Raw genomic sequence first — 22,581 nt, 5'->3', positions numbered from 1 at the left:
CAGGCTTCAAGCTCAAAGGAGGCCACACATTTAGATAATTCTTAACTTTTTGGCATTTGATAAGTTTCACAACTTTCTCTCTCTTTCTGTGACTTATTTTTTATGTGTCATCATTTGTTTAAAATTATTTTGATTAGAGGCTTCAAAAGCTGGAAGTGGCTGGGTCAGAGAACCTATGGAAACTCCAAAGGTAGAAATACCAAAGATACCTAAAGAGGTCTGATTATGTTTTGCCTATGAAATACAAGAACTTTTTTCTTACATTGTTGAATCTATATATATATATTTAGCTCTGGAGTTTCCATGGAAAGCTGCCTCAAAATAGATTTCCTGCAAGATGACCATAGCATAATTTCATTTATTTAAATGTTGTAGTTGACATACAGAACAACAAATAGAAGTGCTAAGTCTCATTACTAGGTTTACATGTAGCCATGTATGAAACTTACAGTATATTTTAGGTAACCAGAAGAATTTAAATAATTTTTTTCAAAGAAAGAAATATCACCAGAAAAATAGAACTTGCTATAGTTCTTCCAGAGTTATTTTCTCTGAGGAAGATAGATATACCTATGCAATGCAGCAGAAATGTTACAATAGAGAAAACATTTCTTTTTTAGTTAAAGATGTACAGCAACCACAAGAACTCCTATTTTAGTTCACTTGATTATGGATCAATATAATCTGGAGAGTTTTCTGCTTCAAAAATGATCAACTACATTAATTCACAGATAATGAGGAGTTTTTTAAAAAAATTATACCAGCTAATGGCCAGGTCTGGGAACAGCAGGAAGCTTGTAGTACAGAATATTCTTCTTGCTAGCCATATATCTAATTCTGTCTAAGGGTTACACACGCTGTATGAAACCTTGATCCTTTGAAAAACTGTTATCACACATTTATTCTCATGGAGGGTGGGAACCCTTCCCATCAGTGCCTAGGAATTATCCCTGGGAAAGGATGTTCACAAGGAATAAATTTATGGCATGATAATCACCAGGTGAACTAGTCATGTAGCTTTGCTTTAAGCCACACAGAGAATAATGGATATACATTTATTCCCTGACATGAATGGCCCAGGCTAACCCAATCTTGTCAGATCTTGTAAGCTAAAGAGGGTCAGCCCTGGTTAGTACTTGGATGAGAGATCACTAAGGAAGGTTGCTATGCAGAAGCAGGCAATAGCAAACCACCTCTGATTGTTTCTTGCTTTGAAAATCATAAGCCGGCTGTGACATGATGGTACTTTCCACCACCACCACCACCACCACCACCATTTATTTATTTAGGGATTTATATACCCCCACAATGTCTCCCAACAATGTCAGGACCCAAGGTGGGTAACACCAGCAAATAGTATACAAAAATAATAATGTATTAACGTCATTATGTAACATCATTACCCACATAAATCCACTACCCACACACTTAGAGTCTTCAAGTTACCCAAGTAAACTCTCTTAAATAGCTCCCATTTACAGCCTCACTGTCGGATCCTAAGGGTAGGTGTCTGGCTCGTTCCTTCTGGGACGCTGTTAAACAGCTACAAGGGACCAACAGAAAAGGCCTCAACCTAAGTCAGACTGTGTTGTGAAGAGACAGAGGGAACTGCTAAGAGATCCTGTTGTGAGGAGTGCAAGTGCCTTACAGGTACATTTAGTACACATACTGGAAACATGTTGGTCATAAATAGATGGCCTTCTAAAAGCCAAGTCTGTACAACTTTCTCATCTGACACCAGCTCTTGGGAACATGGATAACCCAGGATTATAAAACTCCCCTGAGAAGTCTGTTCTCGCATATGGGGCACTAGATATTCCCTTTACAGATGGCAAAGGATGGCCTCTGTACGCAAACAAGAAAAGTGCAAAATTATAGAAAAGCTGTTCTTTTTTGGCCTGGAGTTCTCTTTCATTAGGAAGTTTACAGACAGGCCTATAATAAGAAATTACATAGACAACCCATGCTTAACTGTTATAGATGGATGCTACCATTACCAAATATTTAAAAATATATACACTATGTTCTTCTCCCAGCATTCATGCTGTTTAATATTTAAAACAACACTACTTAATGACCCTAAGAACAGGGGCAAATTACCATTCATAATGAATGTGCATAGCAACAGATGCTACCTTCAAAACCCTCATGAGTAAAACCTGAATGGGATGAACCGATGGGAAATTCATACAGGCTCACTGGCCACTGAAGTATTCATAGTGCCATATTCTAACTTTCTGACCTTAAGTACTAATTTATCAGTTCATGGGGCAAGGAAGTAAAAAGCATAGAATAACCTATACTACAGTTGTGTTGTCCTGTACACATCTAGCAGCTCATACCACAGAAGAGAGAGGAATGAGTGAAAGAACTGGTTCCTTTGTTTTTAAGGTCCAGTGTTGTTAGCAGCCATGGGGGCCCAACCAGGATAAGCATCGAGATGGAACAAAGGCACGGCCCATGTCATGACAGCAAGCATGACCACAGCAACTCCAATTATATTGACACCCAAACCAGCTTTGACCTAAAATGAGAAAAAAAAATCTGTTTACAAGACAAATTTGTCAAAGCAATTTTTCAAGGCTAAAGATATGCTTAAGAAGCTGGTGTTGTTTAGTTGCCAAGCACATGATCTTGTGGTTTAAGGCAGGTCACGGTGAGGGCCGGATTAAGACATGAGGACCTAAACCATGCCAAGTTCAAGTGGCCCCATACCACTGCAAAAAAGTGCATTAGTAAAATCTAGTGTTTTATTTTATTTAGAGGTAGAAAATCCCAGAAGTTTTGAAGCTGTGGGGAAAAAATGTTTTCCCCCCAGAAACCCACCCAGACATTTTGGTAAAAGTAGAAATATAGGCAATACTTACTTTCCTATCAATCCTAATCTTCTTTTACTGATTTAATAACATAAAATATATTGTTTACAACTTATTTAGCATTTAAGATTGTACTATTTGGCATATTCACTGAATATAAAAGTATAAATATCTTTGTTTTTTATAAGAAAAGTTGGAAGTATCCCCTTTGACAAGGGGTTGCAAACGTTTGCACTCTATACTATTATAGTATACGTATCCTTATTTTTTGCCATCTGAGAGGGAGAAAAAAATTGAAAACAAATCATGTATTATTTGGTCAGAAAGTCTCTCATAGAATCACAGGAGGTAGGATTACCAGGATGTTTGGGTATTATGATAACTTTCTATTTCTGAAAAGTGCTCAGACATTTTTCATGCTGTACATTTGCTATCAGTGAAATGCTTTAGAATAAAGTTTGAGACCAGTAGCACCTTTAAGACCAACAGAGTTAAAGGTGCCACTGGACTCAAACTTTGTTTTATTGCTTCAGACCAATATGGTCTGAAGCACCTGAGTGAAATACTTTGTAAAACAAGAGTTTTCTCACTCAGATTTAATGGGTGAAATAGGGGTGATAGAATGTTGTAAGAATTATTGAAATAGTGTATGTGAAATATTTTGAGCACTTAGGAGAAGAACTGTATAAATATAACATTGAAAATATTGAAAGAACTTTATGTCAACTGTGCATGAGTGGCTGAATACTTACCATGTCAATAACATTCAAGTGCCCATAGGAAAACACGATGGCGTTGGGTGGATTTGCTACAGGCAGCAGAAATGCAAATGATGTGCAGAGGGTTGAGGGGATCAAAATATAAAGGGGGTTCACAGAAATTGCTTCAGCCTGTTAAACACCATGAGAGAACTGGTTTCAGCAATTGATTGCTCATTTTCATTACAAGAAGTTTAGATCTGATGCAATAAGGGATTAATATGCAAGGGAGAGCTGACACCAATATAGCATCATTATAACAGAGTCATAAAGCATAAGCATGACCATTCTCATGTATTAATCATTCATAGTGTTTAAATGTGCCATGGCCTGTGAAACAGATTGTTACCAAAGGTCTCTCATTTTCCATCCCTATGTATACGGTTGTATGCTACCTTACTGGGCTGAAAGGCAGCTGCCCTGCAGGATTCCACACAGAAGGGTTCACAGCGGTACTATCATCTGCAGTACTTTACTGAGGTCCAGTGTGGTCTTTCAAGACTGGTATGACCTTTAGAGATTAGTTTGATGACCTTGTATTTACTATAGCAATATACAGAGAGTCAAACCGAAAACAAACATTCCAGCATTCCTTGTATCTCACAAAGGGATGGCACTAGATACCTACTTTTAAAAACCAAAAGCTGGGAATTCAGAGAACCTGCTTGACCTACATTGCAGCAGTATGTCTATATATTGATATTTTAGTACCTTTAAAAAAACTGAAACAACTCATCGTCAGGGTGGGGGCATAGGACAGGGTGTTTTGACAATGATGACAGTCCAATAATTGAAAGTGGGCTGGAGGTTCCGTGGGAGTGGGCAGGACAAAGAAAACTAACAGAGAGATTACCACAAGGAAAAGGGGGATTCAAAATCGGCTTCCAGGAAAAAAAAAATCTGAGTAAAAGTAGATAAACCAAAGCACCATGTGTCCAGAACTGATGAAAAAACAATTATGTAAAAGCCATTTGTTATTTTCTATAGAGCCTCAGCTACACACAAGACCACACCATTTTACTCTAAAACTAATCAACCACACATAGCTGCCATCCTCTGATCCCTGCTCACATTTACTAATCCAGATCCCCATTCCAGTCCATTCCAGTCCTGAAACCCTTTGGCAGCTCAGTGAAGAGCAAAATTAATTGGAATGGGGTAGTTTTCTGACCCAGGTTCTTTTCTGTTTACAGAAAGAAAACTACGTTGGAATTGGCAGTACTTCAGGGACTTTTTTTTTTTTGCTAACATGCAGTTTACAATAACCTAACAGGAATCTACTTCTGTGTGCATTCAACCAAAAAAATAAAAAATAAAATGAAAGCAAGATGGAATTTCCCCCAACTTTTGTATGCTTTTTGCCAAAAGAAACTGCAACTGGAGTTGTCATTTCCACCAATTTCTCTATAAGCCATGTTTTGAAAGACTGGCAAAACCCAAACTTGCACTATTCTTTATCCATCTTGAACTGACCACTTCAAAAACAAACCAGATATAGAAAAGTAACTCACCAAAGGGGATAGGATAGGCAGAAATATGGTGATAGTGGCAGGATTGCTGGCCACTTCAGTCACTGAGGTGACAATCAAAGATGAAATGAGGATAATCAGCCAGACAGGCAGTGATCCCAAAGGGCTTAATTTGCTTGCTATCCAGGCTGAGAGTTGGGAAACCTGAGAAAAGGAACATTTGCATAGTTAACCTAGTTATCTGTAAAGAGGACTAGGGTTCTCCCCCCCCCCACACACACATACACATAACATTAAGAAAAAAGAGGTGACCATCCCTCACACAGGCACTGGGGAGGGGGCAATGTTTTCTTGCTTACAGACAGCCTGCCAACCTAAAACAACTTCTCACTCACACTGATAAACTACTTAGCAGTAACATGGACTCTGATGGTACCAAGGCCTGCACCAAACCAAGATGCCAACTTTGCTCTTATATAGATCCTAGAAACACCATCAGTGGACCCAGCAACATCAGCCAGAACATCTGTTACCCTAAGTGGTTGTGAAGGTCTCCTGAGTTTGTTGGGGAATTAGGCAGGACACCCAAACAATGCAAGAGGGGGTAATCAAGCGGGATCTCCACCTATGTTTATGGGGATTTTCCCCACAGTGGAACTCTCAAAATGAACCAGGCCGTGATTAATGAAATGGTTTTTATTAAAGAAGATTAAAGAATAAAATCAAAAACTTATTAATCGAAGAGCACTCTATAAACACACATGCAAGTCCAGAAAATAAAGGTGGTAGCTTATAGAGACAAAGAAGGGAATTTATTTTACACAGGGCTATATTTTCCTATCCAAAGAATCAGAACCAGAGATCTAAGGGAAAAAGATGAGCAAAATGAGCTGGGTGTATCCAGCTTCATGCTGTGAGTGTACTTTGAACACACACATACACACACACACAACAACAACAACAACAACAACGAGGAGAGATGAGAGACACTACTGAGCAGAATGTGGCTGGTTATACTCTTTTGAGGCATGACATGGTGGCTCCTAGAACAATACTGTGATGGTGTGAATGAAATAATGTTGTCTGAGCAAGGAAGCTTCATAACATTCCCAGGAATTGCAAGTGCAATGTAACATTCATGTGAAATGTCTATTGTGTTTGGTGAACTCTAATTGCCAGGACAAGACAACTATCACACAAAGGATTATGCGATTAAAATGGCTTTTACTAGGTATTTACTTAGAACGGCCAGGTAGGGTTGGGAAAGGTCAGGCAAGGTAGGGAGTTGGTTAGATTTACTGCACTTTCTGAGAAAATCAATCTTTGACATTGATGGATTTAAAGAGGGAAGAGAATTGCCAAAAACCTGCACCTTTAGGATCAGTTTTTCAGACAGGCCTCTGATCAAAATTTGATGGCATGCATTCCATGTGACTGTAGGACCTATATTGATCCTATTTACAAACCACAGAAGAGTCTTGAATGAGTGACCCTGTGAGATGCTAAGAGAGAGAAGGTTGCTTGTGTCACCTGTTTATAGGTACCAAGCTCGTCCTTCAAAGAAAGGAGGGGGTCAAGGTCTAACACATCTCAGGTTCACATACCTAGGTTTCCCTTGCTCGAAAGCCAGTCGAATCCGACTCTAGGGATGCGGTGCTCATCTCCGTTTCCAAGCCGAAGAGCCAGCGCTGTCCAAAGACATTTCCGTGGTCATGTGGTCAGCATGACTAAACGCCGAGGCGCACGGAACGCTGTTACCTTCACACCGAAGTAGTACCTATTTATCTACTTGAAATTTCTTGCTTTCGAATTGCTAGGTTGGCAGGTGCTGGGACCAGAGACAGGAGCTCACTCTGTCGTGCAGCACTCGGGTCTCGAACTGCCGAATTACCGACCTTCAGGTCTGCAGTTCAGCGTCTTAACCACTTGAGCCTGCTCATCCTCTAATGTGATTTATGCGGATGATACAAAGTTGTTCAGGGTGGTGAAAACCAGTGAGGATGGGGATCTGTCAAGGATGGGCGAGTGGGCGTCAACATGGCAAATGGGGTTCAATGTGGCCAAGTGCAAGGTGATGCACATTGGAGCCAAAAATCCTAAATATAAATACACATTGATGGGGTCTGAACTGGCAGAGACTGAGCAAGAGAGAGATCTTGGAGTTGTAGTAGATAACTCACTGAAAATGTCGAGACAGTGTGTGACTGCAATAAAGAAGGCCAATGCTATGCTGGGGATTATTAGGAAGGGTATTGAAAACAGATCAGCCAATATAATAATGCCCCTATATAAATCAATGGTGAGACCTCATTTGGAATACTGTGTGCAATTCTGGTCACCACACCTTAAAAAGAGGACGTCCTTCTTCACCCAAAGAGTGATTAACACTTGGAATTCACTGCCACAGGAAGTGGTGGGTGCTACAAGCATGGATGGCTTCAAAAGGGAATTAGATAAGCATATGGAGCAGAGGTCCATCAGTGGCTATTAGCCACAAGGTATAGCTAGGGGCTCTGGGGCAAGTGATGCTCTGTCTTCTTGGTGCTTGGGGGGGGGTCAACAGTGGGAGGGCTTCTAATGTCCTGGCCCCACTGCTGGACCTCCTGATGGCACTGGTATTTCTGGCCACTGTGTGACACAGAGTGTTGGACTGGATGGGCCTTTGGCCTGATCCACCATTGGCGTCTCTTATGTTCTCTCTTATGTTCTTATGTCAGCAATCCCCTTCCACGCTCTACATTGGACAAACAGGCCAGTCCCTTTGACAAAGAATTAATGGACATAAGTCTGATATTAGAAATCACAACATTAAAAAATCAGTGGGGGGACATTTTAATTTTGTAGGACATTCAGTTGCTGACCTAAGAGCAGCAGTTTTCTTACAAAGGAATTTCAAAGGGAGATTAGAAATAGAGACGGCTGAATTGCAACTGATAATGAAGCTCAAGACGATACATCCAGCTGGACTTAATCGAAACCCAGGTTTCCTGTCTCATTAACAATGCTGATTTCTCCATGCCTATTAGCTAGAATCATAGAGTTGGAAGGGACCTCCAGAGTCATCTAGTCCAACCCCCTGCAAAATTCAGGAAATACACAAATACCTCCCCCTCCGCAACCCCAGTGACCGCTGTTCCATGCCCAGAAGATGACAAAAACCCTCCAGGATCTGGCCTGGAGAAAAATTGCTTCCTGACCCCAAAGTGGTGATCAGCATTTCCCTAGGTGTGTAAGAAAGGGCCACGAAAACTAAGGACTGATGCAACCTTCGTGCCCTCCCTCTCATGATCTACCTAAGATCATGAATCAACATTGCTATCAGATGGCCATCTAGCCTCTGTTTGAAAACCTTCAAAGAAGGACAGCCCACCACCTCCTGAGGAAGCCTGTTCCATTCCATTAAGGAACCGCTCTGTCAGGAAGTTCTTCCTAATGTTTAGCCAAAACATTTCAACCCGTTGGTTCTGGTCCGATCTTCTTGGGCAACAGAAAACAACTGTGTTTTCTATATGACAGCCCTTCAAGTACTTGATGCTCTATTTGGGCAAATTAATTGAGAGGGTGGTGGCAATTCAGTTGCAGGGCTTTTTGGATGAAACCTCTGCATTAGATCCCTTCCACTCTGGCTTCCAACTAGGCCATGGGATGGAGACAGCACTGGTTGCCCTCAAGGATGATCTCCGGAGGCATCTGGATCGAGGCAGTTCGGCAGTGTTGCTGTTGTTAGACCTGTCGGCAGCATTCAACACGGTTGATCACCAACTACTGACCTGCCACCTTGTCGACACTGGGATTCAGGGGTCTGCCTTACAGTGGCTCTCCTCATTTCTTCAGGGTCAGGGACAAAGGGTGGCCATTGGGGAGCAGCTATCCTGAAGGCACCCGCTAGTTTGCGGAGTGCCCAAGGTGCAGTGCTTTTCCCTATGTTATTCAACATCTACATGTGCCCACTTGCTCAGATTGCCAGGAGTCATGAGCTGGGTTGTCACCAATATGCAGATGACATCCAGCTCTATCTGTTGTTGGGCAGCCAGTCTGACTCTAGCCTGAAAGATCTGGATCTGGCGTTGAAAGCTGTGGCTCATCGGCTTAGACTGAGTCAAGTGAAATTGAATCTGATGAAGACAGAGGTCCTGTGCCTGTGTCACAATGGCCTGGGGGTAGGAATCCCAGTCCCAACTTTCGATGAGGTACTCTTGGTGCCAGCACCAGAGGTCAGGAGTTTGGGAGTGCTCCTGAACACCTCCTTAACGATGGAAGCCCAGGCAGCAGCCACTGCGAAGTCTGCCTTTTATTAACTTTGACTGATTAAGCAGTTGGTTCCCTTCCTCGAACGCAATGACTTGGCAACAGTGATCCATGCAATGATCACCTCGAGATTGGATTACTGTAATGCTCTCTACATGGGGCTGCCCTTGTCCCAAATCCAGAAGCTGTAGCTGGTGCAGAATGCAGCGGCCAGGCTGTTGTTGGGCCTCCCTATGCGAGAGCACATCCAGCCTGCACTAAAACACTGCACTGGCTGCCTATAGCATACCGAATTCGGTTCAAGGTGCTGGTTCTCACCTTTAAAGCCCTATATGGTCAGGGACCTACATACCTAAGGGACCGGCTTTCCCCACATGTTCCTTGGAGAGCACTAAGATTGGGGTCCCAAAATCGTTTGGCTCTACTGGACCCCAGAGAAGCAAGGCTGGCTGTCATGAGGGCCAGGGCCTTTTCAGCGGCAGCTCTGCACTGGTGGAATGGGCTCCTGGAAGACATCAGGGCCCTGTGGGACCTTTTCCAATTCTGCAGGGCCTGTAAGACGGAGCTCTTCCACCAGGCCTTTGACTAAGGAGCTGTATCATACAAACTGAGGCCCTGGCCTCAATAACCCAGATTATGACGGTAGCTGATTGTTTTGTTGCATGCTGACTATGCTTGCCATCATATATGAACCATCTAGTACTAGCACTTTGTGATGTTTTTATATTTATATTATTTATGATTTTACCTATATTTGTTTTAATTGTATAAAATTCCATGTAAGCCACACTGAGCCTGCCAAGGCGGGGAGGGCGGGGTAGAAATTAAATAAACAAACAAATAAATACCAGAGCCCATTTAGGGCAGAAGTGACATTGGGAAGAGCTGTGAGATGATAAAGCATGAGTGGGGAACCAGGGAGAGAATTCAGCTGGTCTGTCTGATACTCCCTTTGGTCTAAAACTTGACTCCATAATCCTTTTTATGTGTGATTAGGTGGACACAGATTTAAACCAACAGGTCTGGCACTGTCATGGGTATTTTGACCTTTTAAACACAAGAATATCATGACTGTTAGTTAGTAAGGTTGGGTAACTTGGAAAATCCAACTGTTTACTAATTGTAACCACTAACTCTTAATCCAATACTGATTTATACTGATTTATCTAACATCAATAGCATTGGGGTGTTTAGAGAAACAGAAGTGATCTCTTAAGTGTGTGTGTGTAGGTCAAAAGTATAGATCTTGCTAAGAAACTGGTCACTGGGTTCTCCTTTGGCCCTACCATTGTGTGCTAATGTCATCCAAGTTTTGCCCCAGGCGTGGCAGAGGCTACCATGCTTATAAAAACTGTGGAGCAGAAACATCCCTCGACCACACTTGCTGCCGCCAGCATCCTGCATCCAGTGGTATGGGAAGTTTTGTTTGGGTTGGTATATTATGAAGCAACAATGAATTCTGACCAACTTGCACATGTGACAATATCAACAATCAAAATGTTGCTTAGAGCTGGGAGGTTCAACATGAGTTTGATCACCAGATCATATGACACAGCAGAAAAAAATCTATTGTTTCCATTTTAGTTAAACATCATCTAAAATACTGTTGTAGGATACATAGAAGACCTTTTATTTAATAGACTGTGGACTGTATTTTGGTCATTGCAGAAAAGATTCATTATGACTTCATGCTACAAACCCAAATACTGTTACTTACTAAGTAAGTGTAGTGGTACTTATTTCTGAATAAATATGCTTAGTATTGCAGTGCATATCTTTGAGCACCACTCTTCTGTGCATGAAGACCCCCAATACAGCTAGTATTGGAAAACATGATTGTACTTGAACCGCCTATTTTCCCATAACTATTTCAGAACAATCATTCTGTTCACTACATTGCTTAGCTTCTGTTCCTTCAAACTGTGTTTTCATGATCTGTAGTTTTATGCTGGGCTGGGGCTTTTTTAATGATGAAGTTCAATATCATCTAATATTTTATTTTTAATTATTTTTATTTTGTAAACTGCCATAGGCAAGTTCCTGGAGAGGTGACATAAAAATGTTTCAAATAAAAATAAATAAACCATTCCTCCAAATGTTTTTTGCAACTAGTTACTTCTTATTAATATTATTATTGATTTAGTATATTGTTAACAAAACAAAACATTACCTCACAGCCATCTGCCAGTGCGAACCCTCCACCAACAAGAATGGCAATTTCCCAAGGCATGCATGCCTGAAATTCTTTCCAAGTAATCAGTGGAGTGTAATCAAAAGGAACTACAGAGGGGGAAAACAAAATTAAGATCTACAAGAAAAAAGATCTATTACATTACCTTTCCATTACTCTTTCTTATTTTTAAACTCATAGTATCCAGGTTTGTAATAATCTTTCAAGTGTTCCTCACTATGAAGAATTTAACATATTTGGAAAAGTTCTACAACCCATACTCAAACAGTGTGAGTGCCTAGATGACTTCCAGATAGTGTTGGTTAGTGGTTAGTATCTCACTAAGTACTGGGGACATCCAGGTTAAAATGTGATGATTTACTTAGCAATTCATGGGAGGAAGCTTCAGGCTGGAGCCAGCCTCCCTCACAACATACTAATTGAGCATTAATGCTGAGATGGGGACTCCCACTGCTGATGGGTTCCCTGTTCATTTGAGTAGGAGTCAGATCACATGTATGGCAATCAGTGCCTCCACAGAACCTCCCTTCCTCTGCATGCTTATAAAAGCTCCATGTCTATATACTGTAGTGAATACAGAGCTCTGAATTAGATGAATGCTAATGTATTATTCTAGCAGTCTAGCCATGAATAGTTTATGGCACACACATTCAAACATGAACACATTGAACAAATTGATGTAAGAATTGGGGGGGGGGCTCAACATCCTAGAGGGCCCCCCTCTCTTATTTGCCATTGCCAAGGAAGTATACTCAACTGTTTTCACTGCTTGAAGTTTTAGATAATGTTTTTGCTGGAACAACGAAGAAGAGGAGGCCAATGAGTAATGCGGCTGTTGAATCTGTAGCAAATCCTGGGTATCTGAGGAGAGATTTGAAGACTATTTTGTCAACAATGTCACTGCAATAGGAAAATGAATTATTCTCAGATTCTTCAGTCAGTTTAGAGAGCTATTTCATGGTGATGAGAACCAGCTCTAATTATTTCAAGGCAGTATTGATTATACTATGTAGGTTGTCACTTGCAGAAATGAGAAACCATCAGTTTAGCTGGATTTGTTTATTACAGGAGGAACTCTGTACCAGTCTAAAGGAGGACGGAGGCTTTTATTAATGGTTTCCAAGACTTACAGAAAAAATGTTTTACTGAGCTCCATCTCCTGACCTGAAAACCTCTCATACAACACCTTCCCCACTTCCTGGGAAAAGCAACATAGGACCCTTCACCACAGAAGAATAGAATGATGGATATTCTCAGACACTTTATATTTGCATGTGCAACATATACATTGAGTCAGAATGAGGACCCACAGCTCAAGAAAGTATATTTCTCTGCCTTGTTTGGAAAACCACACAATTATAGAACTTTTGTGACATTATGGCTATTGTTGGCCATCTCTCTCTATTTTGCTGGGAAAAGAGAAAACCTCCTGGTTGGATTGTGGTCCAGTAAGGCAGGAGTCCCCAGTGTCGATTAACCTGTGCATACTTTTGGAATTTTCAGAATGGGGAATGTGTGCCACCACAAAATGGCTGACACTGGGACTTGGCCCAGGCACAAAATGTGGTGTTTCCTAGCCAAGTATCCCTGTATGATGGAGGCAGCTGTTTTTGAAATGGTGCTTTCTGCAGACACAAAGATGATGCCTCTTCAATTCTTCTGAAGTACCTCTTGCTTCAGTGAGGTAGAGGAAACCCAGGAGTGGCTATGTGCTTCTGAGGAGAGATGGTTTGGGGAAGAAGTAAATATGCACCAGGAAACCCAGTGTTGGGTGCCATTGTAGCCCAGGTACCATGTTAGGGATCATTGCTCCAGCATTAAAGCAAATAGAAGCTTCCTGTATATTTTATTATACTAGGAATAAGGTCCATTGTGGAAATAAATACAATAAGCTCTAGAAAGAGGCACAGAGGGGCTGGCCTTGAGCACTCAGCGTCAATTTGCTCTGGCAACCTCAGCAGGGTATAGTGACACAGAGTCCACCATCTTCTCCAGGGGAACTGACCTCTGCCATCTGAAGAGTAGTTGTAATTCTGAGTGATCTCCAGCCCTCACCTGGAGGTTGGCAACAATTATTCCACAGGAGGAAATGGCTGGTTTGGAGGGTGGAGTCTATTGCATTGTACCTGTCTGAGGCCCCACTTCCATCTCCTCCCTCCTCCCTGCAGCCTGTACCTAGGAAAAGTAAAGTCTTTCTCCACAGTGGGGACCAAAGCAGCTCACATCATTCTCCTCTCCCCCTTTCAGTCTGCACAACAACCCTGTGAAATCACCCAATCAGCTTCCACAGGAAGAACCTGGGTCTGGCAGACCCTGCTCTGAAGCACTAACTGCTATGTCACACTGACTGTCATGGGGGGGGGCACCTCAGCAGGGTATAATGACACAGAGTCCACCATTTTATCCAGAGGAACTAATCTCTGACATCTGGAGAGCAGTTGTAATTCTAAGTGATCTCCAGCCCTCCCCTGGAGATTGGCAACAATGGTTTACCAGGAGGAAATGGCTGGTTTGGAGGGTGGAGTCTATGACATTGTACCTGTCTGAGGTCCCACACCTCTTCAAACCCCACCCTTTCCAGGCTCTACCCCTCAAATCTCCAGGAATTTCCCAACCTGGAGTTGGCAATCCTATCTCCTTCCCAGAAAACTATCAATGTACTGTTATCTGCCCCTCTGATTTCAGTTTTCCATCTCCCCCCTCACCTGCAGCCTCTGCTTAGGAAAAGTACAGTCTTTTTCCTCAGGATAGAAGCGACCTCGGCAGGGTATAATGACACAGAGTCCACCCTGTAAAGCAGCCATTTTCTCCAGGGGAACTGATATCTGCCATTTGGAAAGCAGTTGTAATTCTGAGTGATCTCCAGCCCTCACCTGGAGATTGGCAGCAATGGTTCCCCAGGAGGAAATGTCTGGTTTGGAGGATGGCGTCTATGGCATTGTACCTGTCTGAAATCCCACACCTCCCCAAACTCTGGCTTCTGTAGACTCCACCACAATATCTCCAGGTATTTACCAACCTGGCAACCCTATTGAGGACTGGCCCCAATGAGTTCCCTACAGAAGCCATAGTAGGGCTGGAATGGGCCTCTTGTCTTTGCCTTTTTACTGACAGAACCAAGCTTGGTTGCCTAGCAACAGCCACTAAGGGAAAAGGTATCTCCACAGGAGCCAAGTAGGAGAAGCAGGAGAGACAGCCAATTTGGCAGTTTATTCTGTCAGGAAAGTGGCCAGGCTGGCAGTGGGCAGGGGAGAGAAGCGGACCCAGCATCCAGCCAATGGCACGCAAGTACTCTTGAGTGGCGGTTGATGGGTCAACGGCTGATGGAGCAAACTGCACAGCCAATGGGAGAGCTGGAAAGTGCCAGTACATTGGGCTTTCATATATATATGATTAGTGTTATGTGTTAACTATATTTTATCAAACCATTAATAGAACAAAAAGGAAGATATGCCATTACAATATTTTCAATTAATCTAAATTTTATTTCATCCTTTCAGAGCCATGTCTAAACCAAATCAGGACCATCCCTGCTAGATCTTCACTGTAGATTCTAAATGAGAGCTTACAATACAAAACTGGGGCAGGGGAACACCATGTCCCTCTTATCCATCAGATTCAATAAGTACATTGTTAATTTCTGTCCTTGCCTTGGCTGGTCTGGCAGAACACACTTTTCTCCCAGGCACTTGGCCTTAGCTGCAGTTCTTCCTCTGAGTTTCATCACTGCCCAGCAGAATAGACAAGTCTAACTCTGATAGGCCAATGGCCTGACTCAGACCATTTCGACTTCACCTCTCAAAGCATTGTCTCTTTCACTCCCCATACACACAAGAAACTTGCCTACTATCCCCTAGTATCCCTACTGTTTCCTTCCCATCACTGCCAAGCCCTACTTCCCCCTCTCAAGAAGATACCAGCAACTAGGCAACACCCACAGAAGATATCAGATCAGGTGTCACGTACTGATTAGAGTGGGTGCCGCACCGGAGTTTGTCTGATGAGACAGGAAATCACTACCTGCCTCAAGATGACAAGGTACATATATAGGTAAAATTTACTGCATAATAGTCAATATGTTATTAGATCCTATGTAAGCTGGAAAATATTTCCATGACTGAAAGAAATCATTAAGGTTAAAAAGGATTGTTGTTGCTTTAATTTAATTGCAGCTCTATCCACAATAAGCAGCTCCCCCCTTGGTGTAAATTCGATCAGATTCCCCCATCCATCCAGGTACAACTACAAGCTTCCTTCTGGGATAGATTTCAAAAGTCTTTGCTGCCTCTGCTGCTGTCTCAAGTAATTGCTGGAAACTGTAGGACCTAGGCTGTTGTAGTATAAAATAACTGCAGAATATTTTGCAGGCAATGAGTTAATCTGAAATAACCATGAGAAATAGGAATCTGGCCAATCTCAGATGAACTATCTTGTTCAGGTTCTAACAATCACAACTGTTGCTATGGCAACTGCACACATTCCAGGAGTAAATGTAAATAGTAGTTTGTTGTTTGCATTGGGTGAAAGTGAAATAAAAAAGGGGCAATATATAAAATATTCTTGAGTAAAATGATTACAGAGATGAGACAAACAGCTGAACTTCTTTATGAAATCTTCTTAGAAACTGAATAGAAAACATTTCTACTGAAGTCTTGAAGAATTAAAAACCTCATTTGTTATGTGATCTTATGTGTACAGGGGAATTTTTTTTTAAGTGTAAATAGAGACATACATAGTTTACAAAGATCTAGACAGTAAAAAACAGAGATGGGCTTATACCTTATTATTGTAAGGAAATTTAGGCTGGACATATAACACTCTAAAATGACCGACTCTGATGCAAAATGATGCATGTTCACATTTAGTTCAAATGAAAATGGATTGGAGAGAACCATGAAAGAAGCGTTACAAAGGTTCACACTGTTCTGGTGCCTGAAAATCAAGATTCTGTTTTAAAAAAGCCAGCAACCTCATGCCCCTTTGAAAGACATGACTGTTAAATTGAAAGCAATTGATTGGCACCTGCTTTTTGAAATAATCAGTATTTATTTTGTCAAGACTTGTGTACTGTGGAGTCTTTTTGGTATCCACACTGTGTGGCCACCACATGTGCATCTCTGATCTGCAAATACCTCAGTAGGACTTCTTGGTAAAGGCTCGGCAAACATTTTATTTTATTATTTATTTAAGGCATTTTTACCCCGCCCTCCCCGCATCACAAACCTCCTACATTAACATAGCTTTGAATGTTGCTGTTAGTTTGGAGGATAGAGGTTAAATAAGTTGAATGAGCCATTATATTTATGAAAAAAAATTCACATTCCACAGGTCACTAAATAATTTACTGGGATTTAGGCATACTGAGATGCCTGCATATGCTGATATACATTTTTAGGCCTGAGAGGCAGAAATTTCTGCATGAAGACAGCATAGCGGTAAAAAGCAATGAGCAATAGACAGACTGTCTCAGTTCTGCTTCCTAGAAGCAAAACAGAAAAACTGTAAAGTGACACAGGGAGAAAATAACCAGAGTGGATTTGTTATCCTGATGAGGTAGCACAGAACATATGGCGGGAAGTGGAACTTGGCAGCCCATAAGCAGAATCTGGCTCGCGGAAGGTCACCAGTTTCTATCCCTGGCAACTCTTAATCAGAAGGCTGAGGTAGTAGTTGATGTGAAAAACCTTGATCTAAGTCTCTGGAGAGCCACTGCCAATCAGAATAGACAAGACTGACTTTGATAGGCCAATGGTTTGACTCAGACCATTTCTGCACAAGTGCAAACCTGCACATTGGTGTTCTTAAATAATTGAAGTTTGTAAAAATTTCCACACAAGAAGAAGAAGAGATTGGATTTATACCCCGCCTTTCACTACCCGAAGGAGTCTCAGAGCGGTTTACAATCTCCTTTCCCTTCCCCTCCGCACAACAGAAACCCTGTGAGGTAGGTGGGGCTGAGAGAGCTCTTGACAGAAACTGCTCTTTTTCAAGAACAGCTCTTATCAGAACTATGGCTTGCCCAAGGTCATCCAGCCACGTGCAAGTGGAGGAGTGGGGCATCAAACCCGGTTCTCCCAGATTAGAGTCCGTGCACCTAACCACTACACCAAACAACTTCTTGCCTCCCCAGAAGCAGATCTGGGGGGCGCATCCGAACTTGCAGTTTTCCAGTGAGGAATTCCCAATTTTGAATTTTGTTTTCCACTGCCCTTTGGTGTCATCAGTGTTGCTTGTTCACACTTTTATTTTCCAGTAATGGTACTGATCACACCTGACTACCATGGAAATTTCCCCCAGTGGAAGAAAATGCAGTTTACCATTTGATTACTCGTGCTGCATACCAGGTATAGGCAACCTTTTCAGGCCAAGTGCAAAATACCTCTGTAGCATCTACCTGTGAAGATGTTGAAGTACTGGCAAACAAAATGGGCAAAGGCTGAGCTTGGACAGACTCACTAGGAGTTATACCCAGCAGTGCCTTTAGCACCGCAGGGGCTTGCACCTCAATCCCTTAGGTGGAGAACTAACCCTCTATGTCAAGTGCTTGGCAGGCCCATAGCTACAGTGCGGCATTTCAAGGCCCGCCCCCCACTTCCTGCCAAGGCCCCTGCCAAGGCTGAACTTCCATCCAGCCCCCAGACCCCCTGACTCTCTGGGTGACCCGGAGGACTCCCAACTCTCTGGGCCACCCGGAGGACTTCCCACAGCCACCCCCTTCCCCAAGCACAGTTTGCTTCCCTGCCACCCCTTCCCCAAGCGCGGCTTGCTTCCCTGCCACCCCTTCTCCAAGTGTGGCTTGCTTCCCTGTTGCCCCTTCTCCAAGTGTGGCTTGCTTCCCTGCCACCTCCACCCCTTCCCCAAGCATGGCAGCAGCCCCACCAGCTCCATCCCAAGCTAGCGGTGGAGCAGCATGAGGCAGCCAGGCGGGCAGGCAAGGTGGGGCCCGTGGGCCTGAACCAGTGCCTTCTGCCATAATCGGTAACTTTCGGTAGCACTCAGAGGCTGGCAGGACCAGTGCAGATTTGCAGCATGATCCAGGTTGGGCACCTCAGTGGAGCGCTGAACGCTGGCGGAGGAGGAGGTGTGCGCCCCGGGGAATTGATGCAACCAGGTTGTTGGGTTCAGGGTTGTAAACGGTCCCTGGGCTGACTCGGTAGGGAGGCAGAGTGCGAATGCTGCAAAACTGGCAGGGCCCACCCCAGCATGGGCAGCCCATGCTCATGACAATACCTGCCTGCTCCAACTGGCAAGCATGCGTTTTTAAAATTTTAATGTAATTTAATTTAATTTTTAACTTTGTGATGTCAGTGCCCCCCAACTTATTTAAAGGCCCTCCAAATTACAAAATCCTGGCTACGAGCCTGTGGCTTGGCATTTTGCTGTTCACCACAGAGGCTGGTGGTTGCCTACTCCTGTTCTTTGCAATGGCTGTTTTATTCAGTACCTTAAAAAACAAAAGCACACAAAGAAAAAATATTAGCAACTCGTCTACACTATCTGTATAGTGTCTGAAGAAGTATTTTCCAGTACCATCAATGTGGAGTGACTTAGAAGACCGAGGGATAATGCAAACTCCTCAGAACACAAAACACAGTCCCTGGGCATCTCCGTACATATTAACTTACTCTGAGAAAAGTGAGGCCCAACCAGGGATGAATCCAGGATCTCTAGTAAACCATAACAGGGCCATCAGAAAAAACAGGATAAGGGTGATGACTTCTGGGTAGCTGCAAAAGAAGCACAGTGTGTGTGTTACCATCATCTTTTATGCTAGCTTGCTTTGGCACTGCTGTAATATTCTCTCCTGTGGTTTATCCTTCTGCCTTACGTGATGGGTCCAAGTTTCTGGTATTCCTCTTCAATTACTCGTGCTGAAGCCAGCTCCTTGGTTGTCTTTGTCTTGCCACACTGGAACATTTTCTTGAAACTGAGAGGAAAATGGACAGTGAGAATAATGGTCAATTGCCGTAGTCATATGTCTGCTTATGTGCTCCCCCTGATATGCCATCCCGTTGCTAGGATCCAGAAAGCTACTCTAGGGCTTCAGCTCATACAATATGATATGAGCTTTTTTCTGAATGACAGATCCTTCTGTGCTCTTCCTCCAAATAATGAATGGCTTTTAGAAATCATCCTCCGTTTCAAAGCTGGCAGCTCATGCTAAAGACTCTTGTTTTGATGAACACAGTTCAAAGTTCCCTTGGATATGTGGAAGGAGCCACAGAGTTCTTTGGATTCAGGCCACAGTCTTTTTTTTTACAGAAATAATCAACACTTCATCATTCCCATAAGGTATAGCCTTTTTCAGTCTTCTATTTCAGAGCTCCTTCTTCACCTACTGTGCTATCCTCTTCATACACACAGTTGCCATTTTGTGTAAATAAAGCAATTTGTGTATTTTTCAGCTTTGATATATATTATCAGAAACCCAAGTTTGTTGCAGGTATGCATTTGCATGTAAAATGTGGAAATACATGCATTGTCACATTGATGTGAAATGGTGACCAAACATAGAATTGCCTGTAGCATGCTGTCTTGGTACAAGAGGTAAGAGTACCAAAAATATTACAGACTGAACAGGGTTATATGTACAAAATACAGTATGGACATTCCTATATGTGCTTTCATTTTGGCAAATCAGGTATTTTTGTACACAGTGTTTAGAGTCACCACACAGAGACATGAAATGCAAGTGATGGTAACTGACACGAGCCTCTTAGAACATCAACAAACCTGGGCTATGGATGAGTGTGGAGCACATGAGATCATTTCAGATTCAATCTCCACTTAAAGGACCTGAGATAAGTAGTCTTGGGAAAACCATTCTTTATCTGGGATCCCCAAGAGTTACCGCTAGTCAGAACTGACAATATTGAACTAGAGGGTACAGTGGCCCTACTCAACAGAAAGCTGCCTGGTATGGTCACGTGTTTAAGTTTCCAGTCTCTGCTGGAAGTCTTGGAAAGGCACTTTCAACACTATGGAAAATTCTTTAAATCCTGTGAAGTTGGTAAGTACACATAATCTGATGCACGGGGTGATAGATAAATTAAGTCTAACTATAGTTCCCTTACTCTAGTTGTTTAGGGTATGTAATTTACATTTTGTCTTGATTAAAGAGCTCCTTTTGCTTGGTCCATACTATGTGTGTCTCTATCCTTTCCCCTGAAGAGAAGGCTCAGTCTACCAATCCAAGAACAAGGAGAAGATGCTTGGCTACGGTGAAGCTTTTCCATCTGCACATGAAAAGAACCTTCCATATATCTTACACAAGTATTTGTACCTACCTGTGTATGCACTGTATGGGTCTATATATACAGAAGTTTCAAATTATTTCCCCACCTATCACCATCAGTGTACATGCAAATATTATTTTGGACTACACTGGGTTGATTTTGAACTTATAAAATGTATGGCTTATCATGACTATGCCCATACTGTCAAAGACTGAACACACTTCCTGCTTGGGTAGCAACTGTCACAAATTTTCACGAATGAACCTACCCATTCTAAGTTAAAGGCAATATTACATCCATTCTATATTCCACTGTACAAACACTTCTAATTCTATGGAAGCAAAGAGAAAGTCTTCTATATATTGCATGCCTAGACCATTTACTTTCTATGACCTTCTAAGACCCTGATTATAAGCACACTTGCTAATGAAATGAATTAATAGATGGGGTGGAAGAAAGCTTACCATCATCATTTGGAAAAACCAGGTTTAGGACCCGCTTTGCAAATAGGGATGGGCAGAAACTGACTCACAAACTTGTTTGTCACAAATTTTCGCTGGTTTATGGTTCACGAAGCAATGTTTGCAAACTGAAGACCCGCCACAAACTTCCACAAATTTTAAGGCAGTTTGTGGTGATAAAAGAAACACATGCCTATTTTTTGTAACACATCCTTGTTTGATCCTCCTGAAGGTGATTCTTACTAGGGCCAACCAGGCAAGTAGCTATATTCAAGGCTATAGATTTTCATGACATGAGTTCTTGTAGGGTAAAAGCTTGCATCACTGTTGGAACATTGTGTAACAACAAGGTGATTCATAATTAATTACAGAACCATACAACATTTTTGTGAAGGAAACTATTAAGCATGTGGAGGGAAGGCAGCATAGTATAGCCTGATCTCATCAGATCTCAGAAGCTAAACAGGATCGGTGCTTAGAAGGGAGACCACCAAGAAAGACTCTGCAGAGAACAGCAGTGGCAAACTACCTCTGCTTCTTACTTGCCTTGAAAACCCCTTGCTGGGTTGCCATAATTTGGCTGCGACCTGATGGCAGAGGTCATTATGAGTACTTAATCATGTCCATATGCTGCTTTTCTATTGAATCTGTGTGGTAGCACATGTACCACGTATAATCTGCAGGGAATGTGAGGACTAGTTCCAATGTAGTTGTATAAGATACATTAAACATTTACTTACTTGAAACCTAGGAAAAGCCACTGAAGCCAAACCCATGAAAGCAACAGAATAATAATAGTGATGGGAATGCAGAGAATAAACCAGGATCCAAAATTGATGCACTGGCAATCTGGGTACCGTCTGAATAGAAATGAAAATGAGACACAACTTAAAACAGGGTGATTACTCAAGAAAAGATCAAAACAACTTCTTCCTTGAACGTTAATGTCCTCTGAAACTGCCAGAACAAAAATTCCTGTTTTCAGTGATGAATGGTTAACTGGAATCTAACAAAACATTAAATATTAGCATACATTGTTAAATAACAATGCACTTTTCCAGATGTTCCAAATTCTTAATGTGTGAATAACTTCAGTTTTATGGTTGTGGAACTGAAAGACTTCAGAGATGCTTTCCCTCCACTTTCGTCAGCATAATACTTGACTAGAGCTTGTAGTGGGGGCTGCGGTGGCTCAGTGGTTAAGACGCTGAACTGCAGACTGGAAGGTCGGTAGTTTGGCAGTTCGAGAAGCAAGTGCCGCATGATGGAGTGAGCTCCCATCTCTGGTCCCAGCTCCTGTGAACCTAGCAGTTCGAAAGCAAGACATTGCAAGTAGATAAATAGGTACTGCTTCAATTGGAAGGTAACAGTGTTCTATGTGCCTCGGCGTCTAGTCATGCCA

At 42.3% G+C, this 22,581-nt stretch overlaps 1 protein-coding gene across 1 annotated transcript in view; it reads right to left on the bottom strand.

Moving 5' to 3' along the window:
• Nucleotides 1-2,386: 2,386 nt before the first annotated feature.
• Nucleotides 2,387-22,581, bottom strand: part of SLC13A1 (solute carrier family 13 (sodium/sulfate symporter), member 1) — a 122,450-nt gene continuing 102,255 nt past the window's right edge. Inside the window, 8 exon segments of the mRNA XM_015418878.1 lie at nt 2,387-2,524; nt 3,569-3,706; nt 5,086-5,247; nt 11,462-11,571; nt 12,240-12,343; nt 19,108-19,209; nt 19,311-19,409; nt 21,920-22,039. Coding sequence (XP_015274364.1) covers nt 2,387-2,524; nt 3,569-3,706; nt 5,086-5,247; nt 11,462-11,571; nt 12,240-12,343; nt 19,108-19,209; nt 19,311-19,409; nt 21,920-22,039 — 973 coding nt within the window.

Source organism: Gekko japonicus, unplaced genomic scaffold (genome assembly GCF_001447785.1).
Source record: "Gekko japonicus isolate JY-2015 unplaced genomic scaffold, Gekko_japonicus_V1.1 scaffold1837, whole genome shotgun sequence".
NCBI lineage: Eukaryota > Metazoa > Chordata > Lepidosauria > Squamata > Gekkonidae > Gekko > Gekko japonicus.
This window is presented reverse-complemented; position numbering and strand designations above follow the sequence as displayed.